This window comes from Melitaea cinxia, chromosome 6, assembly GCF_905220565.1.
Source record: "Melitaea cinxia chromosome 6, ilMelCinx1.1, whole genome shotgun sequence".
NCBI lineage: Eukaryota > Metazoa > Arthropoda > Insecta > Lepidoptera > Nymphalidae > Melitaea > Melitaea cinxia.
Genome location: NC_059399.1, coordinates 10,095,807 through 10,115,191, shown reverse-complemented (window position 1 = coordinate 10,115,191; position 19,385 = coordinate 10,095,807). Strand labels below are relative to the sequence as shown.

General features: G+C 33.8%; 2 protein-coding genes across 2 annotated transcripts; both read right to left on the bottom strand.

Annotated features, from left to right (window-relative positions):
- Positions 1-792: 792 nt before the first annotated feature.
- Positions 793-10,671, bottom strand: LOC123654343 (general transcription factor IIE subunit 1). Its single transcript, XM_045590256.1, has 8 exons — positions 10,548-10,671; positions 10,325-10,441; positions 9,678-9,856; positions 4,952-5,178; positions 4,466-4,664; positions 3,842-3,974; positions 2,584-2,691; positions 793-1,052 (listed from the first exon to the last, which is right to left on the bottom strand). Exons 1-8 carry the CDS (start codon positions 10,669-10,671, stop codon positions 877-879), a joined length of 1,263 nt encoding a protein of 420 aa, XP_045446212.1. The 3' UTR covers positions 793-876.
- Positions 10,672-15,876: 5,205 nt separating this feature from the next.
- Positions 15,877-18,954, bottom strand: LOC123654340 (tyrosine-protein kinase transmembrane receptor Ror2). The gene has a single exon (XM_045590253.1). It carries the CDS (start codon positions 18,952-18,954, stop codon positions 17,038-17,040), a length of 1,917 nt encoding a protein of 638 aa, XP_045446209.1. The 3' UTR covers positions 15,877-17,037.
- Positions 18,955-19,385: the final 431 nt, after the last annotated feature.

Below are 19,385 nucleotides of genomic sequence, written 5' to 3'. Positions count from 1 at the left end.
GATTGTACAAATGTAAACATACACATAGTTCAGTATTAAGTTATATATGTATATTTAGAATAGTTTCTTATAGTATCCCAAATCTACATGTGTACGCAGTGTAATTAGTTTGTTGTGTGTTGTATATTTTAGATGAAGTGTTTATTTATTAAAAAGTTATTTTATTCTTCTTTAAGTTTGTTTGTGTTTTATAATTGATAATCTAATTTAGTGTAAGATGTTTTGAATCTAATCTAAGTTTATGCAATTTAATGAAGACGACAAGACTGATTAAAATATATTTCTAGTTTACTTATTTTAGACAGTAACTTAAAGGTTTCAAATTGATTTCTGGATTTTTATAAAGCACTATTAAAAAGTACCAAATCTTATTCCTTTTCGGGGTTTAAATCTATGTGCCTGCCATACTATTTCGAGATAGGTCGAAGGATTCAGCTTAAAAAGTTTGACTTTCACAAGCTTAAAATCTAGCAGTAGCCCGACTGGGAAGTATATAATAATACTGCTTCAAGTAGTGTTTGGTTTCTGTGGTGAGTAAAGTGACTAGAGCTCCTGGGAGGATTGGGGGTAGGGTCGACGGGGCGCTTGCGATGCTTCTCGTTTTTCAGGCGTCAGTAGTTGTTAAAAATAAAAAAAACTAAACAAACTAAAGGATTCGTATTTATAATATCAGTGTGTTTTTAAGTTATAATTTTCGTTAATAATTGGATCCATCAAAACAATCAGTCTTGATGGATGTGTTCTTTTTTTCTTTTTCGGGTGCATCACCATCGTATTAATTAAATAAAAGTATCAATAAAACATATTTTATTTAATTTATTATTTGTATAATTGTATTCCATACACAGTTCATAGAGACATCTAAAACGATAAACACTAATCATACATATGGCTATAGTACTCCTGATAGACTTGTATGTACGTCTCTTTCTCGGAGGGCGTCATACGTGCGATGACGTCATCGTCTATGCTTGTTAACGGTACAGGCTTCCCATTCACCATTACAGTCGGCGCGTTGTCATCGGACTCGGAGTCGTCGCTTTCCATCTCGGCTGAAAAATTTAGTTAATTATTTCATTTTTTTATAATTATATTATGAACCATAGAACAATAAAAACCTATTGGCTATTTATCGTAGTTTTACCTGCAAAATTTCGATCCCGTGGACATTATGCCTTAAATAAATTCTCCCTCTATCTAGACACCAAGTATAGTTCGCGTCATGTAAAAAGAACGCTGGCCTTGAAGCTGCGCAGAAGCGATTTATCGGTCTATTTGGTGGTACGGGGTAGGGGACGGGAGTGTTTATCACTGTCGCATGCTTGCCGGTGTGCTATTGGTTGACAGCGGTTGACAGTTCGACGTCGACTCAAATTATTATCGCGCACAAAAGTTTTAAATTACAAAATTCTCCATTTACTATTTATTTCACTAAAAAACAATTATAAATTTTATCATTTTAAACACATAAAAACTATTAAGATACGAATATCGAGAGTACAGATAATTATTATTTTTGAATACGACATTTCAATAACTAAAAAAAATTGTTATTGCTTTTGTTTAAAAAAAAATTGTGATTTTGTAAAGTGATAATTATTATACTTATTTAGTCCGAAGTATTCGCACTGGTATTTCTAGTATTTTTTAATGTACCTACCAATAACCATTATACGAAGCTGCGAGTGAAAGCCTAATTAAAAAATAAAACAGTAGTACTTGTGCGCGAGTATACCCATGCGCAAACGCACCCCCTCCAGTTTCTTTCAGCGTTCTTTTTACATGACGCGAACTATACCATCATTGTAAACGGTTTTGTAGTTATATTGCAACGAAAGTTTAATAATATACCTACGTCATAATAACATAATATCGTTACTCCACAATATACCTACCACTTTAAACGTAGTTAGATAATAAAACAATGACCACAGTTTCAATTTCATTTTCGAGGAAAACGACCGTTAAAAGCTTGCAATTTCGAGTAGAGATTTTAATTTGTGATGTGAGAATGAATTCAAATGAGATGTAAATTATAAAAAAACGATCTCATTTGCTTTGCAATATTAATATAGTTTTACTGTAACGATTAAACTGGATAAGTACTTAGGCTTCCTTTGAAATGTCAAAACTTATGCATTTCACACAAGTTTTTCGAGTTTGAATTATAATAAATTACAATATGGCGTTTAAAACGACAACATCACCTCACCTTATATATACTATACTCCTCAAAATGAATTATTTCCGAACTTAGTCTTTTTTAGTTTTTAAAATGTAATACGATACAATTCCTAAATAACACAAAGCTTCTTCTGTCGACGACATCGCAATACAGAATGAGTAAGTTTTACGCGTGTCACCGACGTCGAGCCCAGTAAGTTCACGACGTACTTTAAGTTCGTACGTCTATCACCCACCTTACCTGACGGGCTTACATTAATTTCATTTCGTACACCGCGTTGAGTCACTATTTTAACGCGACTACGACGACTTTAACTGCGACTAGACTACATTACACTATAATTTGCATTGAAATCTTTCTTTCTAAGACGGAGATATCGGATCTCGATCAGAACTCACCCACTGCAGCTAATTCGTCTCTCAGTCTGTAAGGATCCTTAGATTCATTGTCGCTTGAATCGGAGCTGTCCTGTTCTGCTCCTTTCGAGGTATTTGTAACATTATGACCTGTAAAAAAACAACATTAATAAATGAAACCAATTGAAACCATTTAGTTTGTGAAAAATTAGTTTATATACATAAACTAGCTATGCCCGCGACTTCGTCCGCATGGTATTTAAAAAAAAGTTGTTGTTCAGTTCGCAGAGTTACAAAGTAAATAAAAGACAATGCTCAAAAAAAAAAAAAAAAACCCAGGCCCGGCGCAAAAGAAAAGTAACTCAAATTATAGGTAATAATAAGTAATGAAATACTGCATAGGAGGCATCATCGAAATCAATGGCTGTATGTATGAAATTGCCATTTGAATTTTTGCCTATGTAATATTTAATTACTTATATTTACCTATATTTTGAGTTACATTTCTTTTGCTCCGGGCCTGGGTTTTATTCTCATACTTCATGAGCATTGTCCTTTCCAAAATAACTAAACTCCTTACTACATCCGTCAAAATCGGCCCAGCCGTTTCAGTGATTAGTCGGAACAAACAGACAGACAGACAAAAATTTGAAAAAGTGTTATTTTGGTATATATGTACCGTGTATATGAGTTCATCCACATGTATTTAGTAAAAAGCGGTTATTTTAATATTACAAACAGACACTCCAATTTTATTTATTTGTATAGATATAGCTCTTGACACTGATGACTATACAACATTTCGGATTGTTAAACATTTAAGAATATTATATTATAGATACTATATACCTATAAACATTCTGTAACAGCTATTGTTTATAATTACATAATAATGTCTATTTATTAGTTTAGGAGTGGACTAATCTTAAAATGTTTACATCTTACATATATAACATATTTCTAAATCTAAAAATTACAAAGTTTTTTTTTAGTTTTTCAGTTACAGAATTATTTTTGTATAGGTATTGTAAGCGTACCTAACATAAAAAAAATATATTGTGAACCAAGACTAACACTTAAATTTTCTATTTGTGTTGAAAAACATTTGTGCCTTAAAAAAATTGTGTGTTGTAACTTGTAAGTTATAAGGCAATGTTTAAAAACATTTTGAGACATGCATATAAACCTGTGGTGGAGTAGAGCTGTAAATTAAGTTCCAATCCGTCTTCATCGGAGAATTAAATTAATTATAATTTAAGTTGTTACAATAAAGTAAAGAGCAATAGACAGCACAAATTACCTGTGTTTTGTTTCTCATGTGCCAAAAGAACGGACATAATGTCGTCGTTTTTCTCCTTTCCCGCTGTTTTTGTATTCGACGCATTGCTGGCTGCCTTTTCGAGAGCCATGTCTGAAGAATGAACACTGTCGCCCTGAAATTATTATTTGAAGGTTATTTTCAAGCTCAATTATTATTAATAAATACTTTTAGTTCTTTCTCAAATAAACGTTACAACCATGTTGTAGTCACAACAATGTTTTTCAAGTTTAAAACAGTTTTTCAGATAATTAGAAAATTTTGTATCATTATATGTATTGCTCATTACCATAATCGTACAGAGACAGTTCGCCCACATCGTTCACTTGTTGGTATTCTCTCTATTGTTGGTTGTTTCGATGGTACTCTCATCCACAAGGAGAGCTTTTTCGCGAGTAAGTATTGCGCGAGTGGTCGCTGATGGGGGCCACCAGCAACCATTGGTTCACACCGTTCGCTTGGTCGTTGGTGGCGATAGTGTTCCCCACTATGAGGGCGACCGACCACAAGCAAACTTTCGTTTTCACCGCTCACCTGGACGTTTGTGACAATGCTGCTCCCCACTATAATGGCAACCATCTGCAAAGATTCGCTCTCACCGCTCACCTGGTCGTTGGTGACGATGGTGCTCTCCACCATCCACACGGGGCGCTCCTTGCGCTGCGCGGCGGTGTCGGCGGTGGTGTCCGTGTCCCCGATGATGACGTCCACTTGCGTCTCCTCCACCGCCAGGCCCTGGTTGCGCGTCGCTTCGCCGGACCATTGCTCGCCCCCCGGCCGGTTCGTCTGTTGCTTGGACGTCAACCTGACCAAGATAGTGTGTAGTTACTAGTTATTGATATTTAACAACTAAAAAACGTTCATACCCGAAAAACTATACAAGGGTATAAGATACAGAAAAAAATATTCGACGCGAAACTGTAGCCAGAAGCACAATTGCCATTTCATGCTATGCTGTCTCTCATAGTCTCTAAACATTATTTAAAATGAGAAATATTCACGAACACTTTTAAACAGTATTTTGATTAATTTTTAAGATTGTCATTAATTTAGTGTAATAGAGACAATTTTGTAAAAATTAAACGGACAAACCCTCTTATTGTGTTTATGTCCACCGGTTCCGGTTCCAGTATTTCTGGCGCTAGTTTGATACCCTCGACTTCCCTTAATAATACGTAGAGAGTTTCAAGTTGTTCATTGAATTTTGCTAGTAGTAATCTCGAATCTTTTTTTGGTAGAGCCGATTGGTCTTCTTCGACGACTTGATTACAAAATGTGCATCGGAACTCTTGGGTCATCATATCGTAGAGCTGGTCAGCCTACAAACCATAATATCACGCTGATAAAATAGCTAATTTTCAATTATACAATGAATTAATAATGTAACAAAAATTATAATTAATGTATAATGTTACATTGTGTGTATGTGTGACTGGATTATATATGGAATGGGTGGCCTAAAAAAGTAATCCGAAACAAACGAGTGTGCTTTAGATCACACGACTGAAGTAGAACATAACGTAAAACTTTACTCTCTCTCTCTCTCTCTCTTTCTATCGTCACTAACGTATATTTCTTTCTCAACTTCCGTTCGCCTTAGAAAATACAGATTTTACAAAAACAAAAAGCCCACCGACTTTTTTAAAAAAGCAGATATTTTGACGTGAGAATTTTCGATTGAAAATGAGGGTGCTTTTTCGATATTGAGGTCAAAAAAAAAGGTGAAAAAATAAATAAATTAAATCAAAAAAATTACAGTTTGTTTGTGACATAGAAAGGTAAATTTTCACCAAATTTCGTAAAATAAATGACCAAAAACTTGGTTTTTTTTAATTTTTCACATGATTTTGAGGTTATTTGAAAAAGCGTAAATACAAAAGTTGTAGATATTTTACTACCTACAACCTTGTCATTGAGCTTTTTTCCAAGGGACTTGTAGTTTAGCCAGAAATCGAGACCGTTACCGTTTTTTACCCTTAAACCCATCCCTTCCCTACCACTTCCCGAACTCAGATCGCCCGTAATTTGTTTCCTTTTATTTTTGTTGTATGGGCACTCTTCCTTTTTCAATGGATTTCAAATTAACTACTATTTTATTTTTTTTCATTTTCAAAGGCTAAAAACACTGGTCTATCAACAGTATTAAGTTTTGATAACTAAAAATGTATAAATTGAATATTTATCAGCAGATCTCAAGGAATATACGTGGTAAGTTAGTGCAATTATATTATATAGCTAGCCCTAATTATTGTAGTTATGATTTAATTATTCTCACCGAAACAAGGCTGAATGGTAGTATTTTTGATGTCGATATTCTAAACCCCAATTACGAAATATACCGAAGAGATCGATGTAATACTAACAGTGCTAAATCAGACGGCGGAGGAGTACTGATAGCTGTAAAAAAATGACTCGAATGTTTTAGGCTTTTATGTTATGAAAGTAATGACAAGGACTTGTGGATAAAAATTACATCTCGTGCCACTGACCATCGTATATCGAAAAGCATATTTGTTTGCGCTATATATTTGCCTCCACCTTTGTCTCTAATTCGTCTGTAAAATCAGTTGGATTGTAAAATATAACAGTAATACTATTTCTCAAATTGACAACTGCGATATATTGGTGGTTGGAGATTTTAATATTGCTCAAATTTCTTGGAACTTAATTCCTGATCAGTTTGATCATACATCTACTATAGCCAATTGTGTGTGTACAAATCTTACTTGGTATTTTCTCGACTTTTTGGCCTTATATAATCTACAACAGTTCAATGCTATTTTGAATGATGATAGTAAAATTTTAGACCTAATACGAAGTAATATCTCATGCGTAAAAACATAACTCTCTCCTGTACCTTTGTCTAAAGTGGATAAGTTCCATCCCCACTTAAATATTAGTATTGACTTTCCTATTTCACATTATTTAGAGAAAAAATATGTAACTAAGTATAACTTTTATAAAGCTAACTATATATCCATAAATAAGGAGATTAGCGACATTTATTGGAGAACGCTGAAACTGTTGACGAAATGGTCGTGCGAGCAAGCAGACGGGGACAGTAACCAATTTGGTACAATAACAACTTAGTAAATTTGTTGAAAGAAAAGGATAGGAAAGAAAAGAAAGAAAGAGAAGAAAGGAAAGAAAAGGATAGGAAGGATTTCACAAAAGATACAAAAAGTATAAAGGTACTGACAGACGTGCTCAAAAAAAGCATGCTAATAAGCTTGCTTAAAATTAGCATGCTCTGCAAACTGTTCACATTTGCCAGAAATAAGCATGCTTGATTTAAAGCATACTCCTAAATAGGCATGCTCAAAGCAAACGTACGGACAGACGTGCTATTTGGCACCAGGCTCGGCTATCTTTGTTCGTATATCTTTGGCTATCTTCGGCATGTTACACAGATCTTAGGTTTTTAATTTTAGTTTTAATTATTTTCATTGTTAAACTTGAATCATTCATGTCCTTTAATAAAGCCTCATAAGCATTATTACGAGCAATATTATTTTTATATAAAGAAGAATGTGTGTTCCACAGATATTCGTAACTTCTATAATGTGACACAAAAAGCAAAGTTTTTTCTTCTTCATATTGCGGGTTTAATTTTAATTAATTACATCAATTTTATTAATTGCATAAACAGTCGTCCGCCGCAGATCGAGACAAAATGGATAATAGCATGCTAATAAGCAAACATGTTCAGACGTGCTCGGAGCACGCCCCCCACCTACCCGCGCCTCAGGTAGCATGCTCGAAAATCAAACGTCGTTTGATTTTTGAGCACGCTCTAAATAAGCATGCTCATTACATTACACACGTGCTACTAATGAGCACTTGCTCAATAAAAGCATGCTTTCGTGCTAGTAATGAGCACGTCTGTCCGTACCTTAAGAACACATTCAGATGTCATAGTCTGATTAAAATATCGTATTCCATATATTTGGAAAATATTGAAAATTCTATTAATAATAATAACATTAAAGCATTTTGGTCCTTTATAACATCTAAACGTAAATCAAAGGGTCGAATACCATCCGGAATGTACTTAAATGGAACCAAGTTTAAGTACTGCAAATTTACACACAGAAATAAATAATTCCCAAAACGCCCCTTGTCGTTGCGTTAGCGATATTACCATTACACAAGATGCAATTGAAACATTAATAAAGAAATAGACATAATAATAATAATAAAGTACTGGCCCTGATCAGATTCCGGCGATTTTGAGCATTATTTTTAACAAATCCCTCTACAGTAGAACTTTTCCTTCAACGTGGAAGAACGCTTATGTCACTCCCAATTCCGAAATATGGGGATGCCAATAACATTAAAAACTTCAGGCCTATTTCACTTTTACACACTTTTGTAAAGTTGTTTGAGTTGGTTCTGTGTCCATTTTTAACTGATTAGTGTCGGAACAACGTAGGTTTTAATGATAAAATGTCCACAACAACTAATCTCGCCACATACGTGACTGGAGTAACAGAAGTCATCGACTGAGTAGACCATTCCTTACTTCTGAATAAATTAAACTATGCATCTATGGAAGCTTACTAAAATGGTTTTCGTCATATCTGTCACCAAGGTTCTAAAAAGTTGTGGTTTGTGGCTATGAATCTAAGGAATTTGAAATAACATGTGGTGTTCCACAGGGTTCACAGTTAGGTCCTATTCTTTTCTTATTATTTATAAACGACTTGTCAAATGAAATTCGCAACTCAAATTTCTCTTTATTCGCGGATAATCTTAAATTTTTTAAAACTATTAAATGTGCATCTAATGCTGACATGCTTCAAGAAGATCAGAGTCGTACTGGTCGACTGGACTTTAAATAATAAATTACACCTTAATATTCAAAAGTACAAGCATATCACATTAGACGTAGTCGACCAAATTCGGGATTTAAGAGTAATAGATAAAAGTCATCCTTCTATAGTCTCCATATCTTTTAAGATGCTCTGGTTCAAATGGAGAAACTGTAAGTACTTTAAAAATATGTCTGCTCTAAAATGCACCTATAGTGCCTTAGTTCGTTCCATAGAATATTGTTCTAGTATGTGGAACCCGCACTACCATTGTCATATTGATCGAACAGAGCGTATACAAAAGAGGTTTCTTTTCTACCTTGTGGTTCACCAAGGCTAATTAAGAGAAATGCTTTCTTATGAGGACCAGTTAAAATACTTTAACATCACCGGATTGGTCGATCGTCGTTGGATTGCTTACCAAATCCTGATAAATACAAGATTTCTAGATGCCTATTGGACTGTCCACGACTGTTGTCTCAGATTGGTTTTCTTGTTCCAAAACTATAGGATTGTTAACTTTAAGCCATTGTATGTCAAAGGGTATGGAACCAACTTGGGCTTCAATAGCTTGTTGCCGAGAATCTGTCGGGATCATAACTTTTTTTATCAAAAGACAAAGTGTGTGACAATACACACATTCCACAGTTGTTTTGGTGGATATAGAAAATTAGTCAAACATTTTAAAGCTTCTAACTTAACCTAAAAAAAATATTCTCTTAACTTAATCTATAATTATTATTTTCTCCCCTTCAAATATTTAGCCTTAAAATATGGAAGCTGTTTGCCTGTAATTGGATTTACATCCTAACATGACGGTTTATATACGTTGTACTCTTAATATTATATTTGATGTATATCTGTTAGTAAACTATTAAGTAAAAAATAAAAAATTAAGGCACATTAAAATGGCCCGGGACGCTGAATCTTTAAATACGCCATTCACTGTATGTATCTAAATGACTTTACATATACATCATATTTAATTGGAATAAAGTTTCGCTTACCTCTAGATCTGTAAAAGTTTTGCCGCATGAAGGACACTTAAAACTAGCTCGACTTGTAGCGTCACGTTCTTCAGTTTCCATACGTTTCCGCATCAAATCTAATTTGTATTTTACTACATTAACAAATGTTTTGTAATTTATAAAGTAGTAGTTAACTTTTTGTGCTTTACCGTCCAGACCTTGAAAATTAAGTTTAATAGACATGAAATACTTATTACAATGATGCTAATAATTCATCGAATACATTGTAATAAATACATAGATATACTATAATTTTCTTTGCATTTAGTGTATTTTTATATTTCTTTCCCATATAGATAAAAATTGCTTTTGCTTTGCTTTGTGGTTACGGCAGTAAAGAATATAACCACCCTCTCTTCCCATGGGTGTCATAAGAGGCGACTAAAAGATAACATAGTACCACTACCACCTTGGAACTTAAAAAGCCGATCGATGGCGGGATAATCATTCAACTGCTGGCTTCCAAATACACTGGCCGAAGACAGGCAATAGCGTTTTCGGTACGACAAAGCCAGCCTTGCGGTCACCAACCCGCCTGTCCTAGCGCGAACTTATGGAGGCCTATGACCAGCAGTGGACTGCAATAGGCTGAAGTGATGAGATAAAAAATAATTATTTAAACGTACCAGTTTCCATTTTAAGCCGAACCTGTATGAATTTATCATTTTTTAGAGTTGCTATTCTGGCTCTAAGCATTTTGCGTTCAAATTTCAAGAGTTCACAAATATCATCTTCTTTCATACCTAAAAAAAAAATACAGACTTATTTTAACAAACACAACAGTTTGCAAAAACAGGGACTTCATATTTTTACAACATACATAATAAACATTTTTTACTTTTTACTTACAAGGATTTCTAACCAGCATGTCGACAATTAGAGCATCCTCGATTGTATAAAATCCTCTGACAACAAGCCTAGCTAGTTGCTTTAAGCTACTTGGTACCTCGGTAACGAGCCTTTCCTCGGTCATTGTAACTGCAAAATGCAATACACAGTAATGATGATTGCAGTAAATGTTGATAAAAATTAGGAAGATATAAAAATATTTTAACAGTAGCCTGTCTGAAAAAATATTTCAGAATTTAGCACAGTAACGAAATAGGTAGGTACGTATCTCTTCTTTGGATTTTAAATCTTTTTTTTTATGTCACTATGTCGGCAAACAGGCGTACGACTCACCTGATGGTAAGCGATTACCGAGCTTATAGACACCTGCAACACCAGAAGCATCTCAAGCGCGTTGCCAACCCAATCCCCAATCCCCCCAGGAGCTCTGGTCACTTTACTCACCAACAGGAACACAATACTGCTTGAAAACAGTATTATTTTGCTGTGATCTTCTGTAAGGTCGAGGTACTACTCCAGTCGGCCTGCTCCATATTTTGAGCAGGAAATTCCTGCTGTGCCCTACCTCAGTTAAAAGTTATCTTAATATATACAGGGTTATTTGTAAAACACCAGCATCCTTGCAGGAGAAGATAGCTAACATTATGTACAACAACATTTGTTCTACGACTTTTGACGTAACTCAATACATTAATTAAAAATGATTTTTTAAGCTTTTATTGTACGGTCCTAACATTTGTAAGTCTATGTTTCATTGATTCATTCATTATCGAAAGGACGACGCGACGCTCGCGCGCTTTTGCACTGCTAATAATAATAATAAATAACACTTTCTCTGCTCGATAATTCTAGTTAATAAAATAAATAAATTAATAATATAAATTGCTTGGTGGGTTTGTAGGCAGTATCACAGTATGTATGTCGCAGTGACTTACACTTACACTTAGGTAAATGTGTATGTAGATTAGCTATCTGAATTCTGAACATCCAAAATATGTGAAAATTATTAACTTAGTTAATTTTTAGTCTTTAACGTTTACTAAAGTTTAATTAAACCAAACTAATATTAAATATTGGTAGCTGGGTATTATTCACTTTTCATTGTTTAATGCAGGCGAATTAAAAAAGTGGAATCAGCGTATTTACAATAATTAAAAAATAAAAAATAATTGACAATAAAATTATATTTACAAACTAAATTTCTATTACCTCTACACCGCGCACATAGCGTTCAAAATAGTCACCATCACAATCAACACACACACCACACCTAAAAATCAGCTGTTCACTAACACGTGCTAACACTTCCGAATTCGTTTTAATTTGATAATAATCATCCTCACCATTTCCGTGTATTCGACATTAGAATAGCAGTACGCCATGGTTATAAAATTATTTTAGTACATATACATTACATCGATCGATACGAGTAAAATAAATACGAGTAGCACACAAAATCATATGACGCGGGCGCACAGAACATTAAACGCGGGCGCATCAAAGTCGCCGCGCCGACTGCTTCGGCTAGCGAAATAGTTCAAGTTCAAGGGCGCTAGCGGCCCTTCCTTCCCCCCTCACATTCACACCTACAAGTAGTAACTGTTTACCTAATATTTGGGATGCGCGTAGAGTTTATAACATTCAAACGGAAAATTAAATTAATATTTTTTTTTGTATGAAAGTAAAATCTAACAAATTATGAAAAGTCGTAGAACAAATGTTGTTACTTATGATGTTAGCTATCTTGTCCTGCAAGGATGCTGGTGTTTTACAAGTAACCCTGTATATAAATTAGGCGTCACGTTGTTTGTCCGCGATGGACTTCTAAATTACTTAACCGATATATATGTGTGTGTGGGTGTATATTTAATTTAATTTTTCTAAAATATGTGATTATCTATTATTATACTAGTTAAGTGGACTGATTTTAATTTTTACTCGCAGATGTGTAACTTTGTTCAAATTAAAATATGGCCTTTATTTAATTGCAATAATGACCGCTATATTTTATTGCAAAATTAAAAAAAAATATGGGGTTACGAAGTTCCCCAGGTCAGCTGGAGTGTATTCTATAGTATAATAGTATACTATAGGTAGGTATGCTCGTACTTATATTTCAATCAAACTCTAGAAATTAAGGACACCGCTGACCCCTGGGGTATATCTGTTAAAATTATATTTAAAATTGTTGATATCATAACAACCCACTTAGCGATTACATTTAATGAATCTATTATGAGTGTTGAATTTCCTGATCTTATGAAGGATAGTAAAATTATAAATTTGTTTAAGTCCGGTTTTCATACAGATGCAATAAATTATATGCCTATTTCTATTCTACCAGCCTGTAGTAAACTATTTGAAAAAAGTGATTCTCGGTCAGCTTTAAACCATTTCACAAGAAATAAACTTTTACATAATAAGCAATTCTATTTCACCAGCGGACGCTCCACAACTGATGCCGGTGTTGAGCTTTTTCCTTCGATAGTCAAGGCTTGGGAGGTTGGTATTCTGTGATTTATCCAAGGCATTTGACTATGTTCATCATGACACATTAATCAGGAAACTCAGTCACTATGGCATTAAAAATATCGCATTAAAACTTCTGAGTTCTTATCTTAGTGATAGAACTCAGACGGTTAAAGGAAATGGTACTAAGTCGCCTGGGTCTCATTTACAGATGAGGGTCCCACAAGGCTCAATTCTTAGTCCATCCCTGCTGAAAATTCCAAAATCAGATAGATATCTACCTGGAATCCAGATAGCCCAGATAAAAACAGATAAAAATTGTATGAAATTTTTGGAATCCCTGTTTCAATCACACAAAAGTTTACAATAACTTCCCATACAAATCATCGTTTTTTATTTGGCATTTTCAACAGGGATTCTTACTTTTAATATATATTAACGACCTATCATATTTAGTAGATAAGAAACATGAGATTGTAATCGGTATCTTTCGATTAATGAAGTTCCGATAATTTCCGAATCGGTGGTAGCTTTACTTCTACAAATATAATAATTGATTTTTAAAGTTTTAATTTGTAAAATGACGATTCGAAAGTGCTCTTGGAGCCTATTTGAAAAAGCTGTATTTGATTTTGATTTTGATTTAATATTTAAATTGCATAGACAAGAAACAAACTATGACGATGTAAACAATGTTCTCTCTGAATTTTATTTTATCAAATTTTCTGCTCCAAATGTAAAACAAGTTGATGTGCAACCAAAACTCGATGGTGATAAATTGAACTTAGTTAACTCAACCGTTTTTCTTGGAATCACCATTGATTCAAAGTTACAGTGGGGACCCCATATCTGTCAATTGACGGAAAGACTGAGTTCTGGAGCATACGCGGTTAAAAGAATTCGGTTAATTAATTAGCTAGATTAATTTATTTCAGCTACTACTATAGTATAATGTTCTATGGTATTTTGCTATGGAGCATGCGGCTGATATTATCATCATCATCATTACAGCCTATACAGTCCACTGCTAGACATAGGCCTCCACAAGTTTACGCCAAAAATAACGTGAACTCATGTGTTTTGCCCATAATCACCACGCTGGGCAGGCGGGTTGGTTGGGCTGATATTAATGTCATATTTATTTTGCAGAAAAGGACTATCCGTTATATTTACAAAATGCGGTGTAAAGAATTTGTGAAAGAAAAGTTTAAAGAGACAATATCCTGACTTTTGCATCGCAGTATATTTATAAAAAATATAATGCACATACGGAAAAATAAGCATATATTTGTTAGTCGTAGTGATCGACATGCCTCAAATGATGTAACTCTCAGTAACGGCCACAGATTAATATTTCCTAAATTCCGGCCCAGGAACAAAAGTATTTCCTTTATAGGAATCTTAATACATAATAAGATTCCTGTGATTCCTTTATAGGAATACTAGCTGACCCCGCAAACGTTGTTTTGCCATATATGCTGTTAACCCCCTTCACCCTTCCATATAACTTAGGGGTAGGTATGAAAAATAGATGTTGTTCGATTCTCAGACCTACCCAATATGCACACAAAATTTCACGAGAATCGGTCAACCCGTTTCGGAGGAGTTTATCTACAATCACCGCGACACGAGAATTTTATATATTAGATTAATACATAATAAGATTCCGGCTGCTCTTTAATCTCTGTCTTTACTGAAGTTTAAAAAAAAGATTAACCTAGCTTTATGCAGTAAAACCTATTATAACATCAATATGTACCTTAATGATGAAAAAGCATGGGATTGAATAACCTCCGCTCGACCAGGCTATGTCTATGACCCGCCCTGTAAATAGAAACAGTTACAAATATTGTGAGGAGGTGGCATGTGGTGGTTTCGGAAAGCACAGTTGGCTGTCTCGTGTTTGATCTGATCATTTCATGGTTTACTATGGCGTTTTTATCTTGTATGTGACTTTAAATTTTTAAAAGAGTACCGAGAGATTTTTTCCTCTGGCTTTTTTTTTCTCAGCCTACACTAGGGACATTACTTTATGTTATATTATTGTAATATTTAATAAAGCCAAGGATAAAATGTGCTGTGTGGCTACGGCATCTAAGAATATAGCCACCCCCTCTCTTCCCGTGGGTGTCGTAAGAGGCGACTGAGGGATAACAAGGTTCCACTGCCACCTTGGAACTTAAGAAGCCGACCGATGGCGGGATAACCATCTAACCGCTGGCTTTCAAAGGCACAGGCCGAAGACGGGCAGCAGCGTCTTAGGTGCGACAAAGCTAGCCCTGCGGTCACCAACCCGCCTGCCCAGCGTGGTGACTATGGGCAACACACATAAGTTCATGCATTTCTGGCGCGAACTTGTGGAGGCCTATGTCCAGCAGTGGACTGCAATAGGCTGAAATGATGAGGATAAAATAGGAAGGTAATGTCTACCGAGATATTAGAAATTTTGAGTAACTTAATATTTTGACTAAGTTAAGGTTGTTTATAACACTGGGTCGTTACCCAAGTTTGTTATGTACGTAAAGTTATATATATTTTATTTATTTGTACAGATAAGCCACGATCGTACATAATGCAACAAAATCTTCCTTAATGAATAATTTTTTGAGTTTTAATCACATATTTATCATCCACCAGTTTCAAACATAAAATTATAACTTCAGGAAACTTAGTTAAAATGTTATGAGCTTAAATTGAATTTGCTAAATTAGCAATTTGCATCGTAGTTAGGTAGATTTCTCTTTTAGTAGTTGATTTAATTAAGAAACTTGTAATGTTTTGAAATTATTGACAAAACTTAAGGTAATATCTCTTAGGACAATTTAAATGTAAGGGTTATATTTGAAGAAAAACTCAGTTATTAAAAATGGAATTATTTACTTTTAACGACAAAGATTAACATAATGTATTAAATTAAATGTATAATGCTTATAAAATACATCATTCCAAAATACTGTGGCATAAAATTAAACGACATAATTATTTTTAAATTAAATACACTAAGGACATATCTGGCAGTGATTTGTCATCATAAGTTTATCGTTGATTTAATGGATGGCTTGATTGCTTATTGAGTTAATCATATAAGCAAGTTATATAAAAACATATGAGCTTTAGACAACATAATAAAGTTATATAATTAGAAGATCATAGAAGAATAATAATTAGTGAATTATATTTCTGATTTCTTGCTGTGGCAGATGATTTAACTGTCACATTTAATTTTGAAGTACTAACATATATATATTTTAAATACAAAACTATATTATATCAAAAACAGACAATTATTTATCAATCAAAAATCGGGTTTTTGGTTTCACATTTCTAAACTTGTATAAAAGATATACCAAAATTCTTAAAGTAACTAGTTACTGTTAGGTTTTTTATTGGCACTTTACATACATTGCTGAATTTATGTAATTTTTGGCCAATGCAGTTAAATATCCCTAAAATTTAACATAAATTTTACGTGAGTTTTGGTAAATTTTTTTTGTCACATATTTACTAAATAAAATATCATACACGGACAAATTCAATCATCATTGTTATTTATCAATTTTTATTAAATTCAGATATGCCTAACTGAAAATTTAAGAAATTAAAAAAAAAACAATTAAAAGGAACTATAAAATAAAATCAGTCTTGTTATGATAAAACTGCACATTATAAAAATATCTACAAATTATAATTACTGTCTTAAAACAGTGTTTCTACACTAGAGGTGGTCCAGATAGGAAATTTTTTTGCTTTTTTTTTTTTAAATCATTATTGTAATTGCCATATGACTAAAACATGTGTCAAGTTGTAGTATTTTTGTGTTCTACACAGAAAAAAGTTGTAATCATACAATGTTATTCAGAACAATAATCAAAATACCTGCTAATATCATACTAAGGTTTTTCACATTTTTAGGTCTATTTAAAAAGTGATGAAATATTTTTGCAAATTTGTTACAATTAATAAAAATCTTATCTCAATATCTGCTTACTAGAAATTTATTAATAAAAATAAATAAGTCAAATTAATTAGTATGACTTCTTTCAAGTATCATTTGTATATTGTCCAATGTTTGATATATTACTCTAAAGTTTGGACGATCACTGGGGTGATGATTCCAACACTGTTTCATCAAATCATAAACACATCTAGGTGTATTGTCTGGACATGCCAAGACATTGCCATCCTTTAAAAATCTCACAACTTCTTCATGTGTCATACCAAAATAGGGCTGTAGGGCAAAGGAAAATATTTCCCATAAACATACGCCATATGCCCATACATCTGATTCTAGAGTATACTTATTATATAATATGCTCTCTAAAGGCATCCATCTCACAGGAATAGCATCATGCTCATCCCCTTTATAATAATCTTGTAAGTAAATTTTATGGGATAAACCAAAGTCAGCAATTTTTACAACCATATCATCATTGATAAGACAGTTTCTAGTGGCTAAGTCACGATGCACAAACTTTCTATCTGATAAGTATACCATTCCAGAAGCAATCTGTCTAGCAATATGGAGAAGATCCAAGTGGTTAAGAGGAGTGGCAAGAAGTCTTAAATCTTCTCTGTTTTCTACCGCTGGTTGAAAATTTGGTGCTGTGCTGCATGCTCGCAAATATTCATTTAAGTCACCTTTTCCCATAAATTCAAACAATAAACACATAGGTCGTCCTATTGCACATACACCTAATAGTTTAACAATGTTTGGATGATCAAAGTCAGCTAACAGGCAAGCTTCTCTCTCAAAATCTAATTGCAAGTCATGTGAAGCTTCATCTTTGAGCATTTTAACAGCTACTAAAGTAAATTCCTCTTCGGGTATTAAGCCAGGTGCTTTTGCTTGAAATACTCTTCCAAATGCACCTTGTCCTAAGTCTCGAATATAAATTATGTTATTTCTAGGAAACTCTAATTTTTCCAATTTAGGATTAAGTTGCGCACCAGTTGTATGATAAGCCAGGTTACTTGGGAGCTTATCTAAATCGATATCGACATTTTGTAAGTTTCTTCGATTAGAAATGGTACATTTAGAATAATGATTTTTAAAGAAATAGTGACACAACAGTGCAATTGATGCTATAGCTAATACACACCCAAGGCCCCCAATAGAGAGCAACAAAACAAATGTAGGTGTAAAATAATTTTCCATAACAATTGATCCATTTGTATTGTCTATTTCATCACTAAAATTGGCACACATAGGTATGTCACAGAGTTCCCATCTTACATTTGGATCCATTGTGTAACACCAGGGCTTTCGCTCTTCACCACCTGCATTTCTACAATAATTTGTAGAATTTTGAACTTCTGGGAATACTAAAGGTGGTCGGGTATGTTGATGGGGATATTGAGATTCCCATGCTTGGCACGCTAGCCCAGTCTCAGTGACATTCATGGTACCCTGGTAATATCGCCCATTTCCTTTGATGCAAGTAGTAGTTACCTGGCTGTAATCCATTTCTGTAATACCTGCATTATTACATGTTACTTGAGAGCCTTTACCAGAGAATTTTGGAAGTTTTTCACATTCTGGAAATCGAAAATGACCTCTTGATTCAAAAAATACACCACGGCGTTTTTGTTCTTCAATAACAATCCAATCATTGTAACAGAATTGCATTTTAACCGCCATACAATCTTCGTAGCAAAGCGGTAAAGCATAGTAACCAACTCCGTCTTTATCGATACATTTAGGAAATGCATAGGCACACAGAAGTTTTTCTGCTTTACTGCGGCAAGGTTCTTTCAAGGCGGATATCATTTCTTTCCACAGGCCACTCGTAATCTTCTCATTTTCAAGACCTCCAGTATGGTTGTACCATACGTATCCTGTTGAATAGTGCTTGCAAATTTGTCCATTGTATGGACCACAATAAAGATGCACAGATTTTATGGAAAGAAGCACAATAATTACTTTATAATACACGATCATTGTTATAACAGAGTTAATGTTTCGATGTATAAAATATAAAATCGTTGCATTTTAATTTAAAGATATTTACAAAATACTGAAAACTTGATAGTACACAATGGCGGACGCATTATTTATTATTGATTTTAGCAAAATTTTCAAGTAAAGTAGATCGTACAGTAGGTACAGGAGAGAAACTCAAGGGAACAAAAAAATATGATATATATTTAATGTTACCCTTTACCGGACTCTGACTTCCGTTTAAGTTTTAATAATTTACAATTGTATGGTATTGGATAAGCAAGAAATAGCCTCAATTTTTTTTTAAATTGATACACAGAATTATCAGTAAACAATAAACTTTTAAAGAAATATTGCTTAGAATAAATAAAAAAAATTGAGACAAATTTTATGTTACTAGATATAGCAACCCAAGTTCATGCCTATTGTTG

Coding starts and splice junctions, on each gene's coding strand:
- LOC123654340 (XM_045590253.1), bottom strand. CDS start 18,954: ATGATCGTGTATTATAAAGTAATTATTGTGCTTCTTTCCATAAAATCT.
- LOC123654343 (XM_045590256.1), bottom strand. CDS start 10,671: ATGACCGAGGAAAGGCTCGTTACCGAGGTACCAAGTAGCTTAAAGCAA. Junction 10,442..10,547: donor CATGCTGGTTAGAAATCCTT/GTAAGTAAAAAG, acceptor TTTTTTTTTTAG/GTATGAAAGAAGATGATATT. Junction 9,857..10,324: donor TCGGCTTAAAATGGAAACTG/GTACGTTTAAAT, acceptor TTAATTTTCAAG/GTCTGGACGGTAAAGCACAA.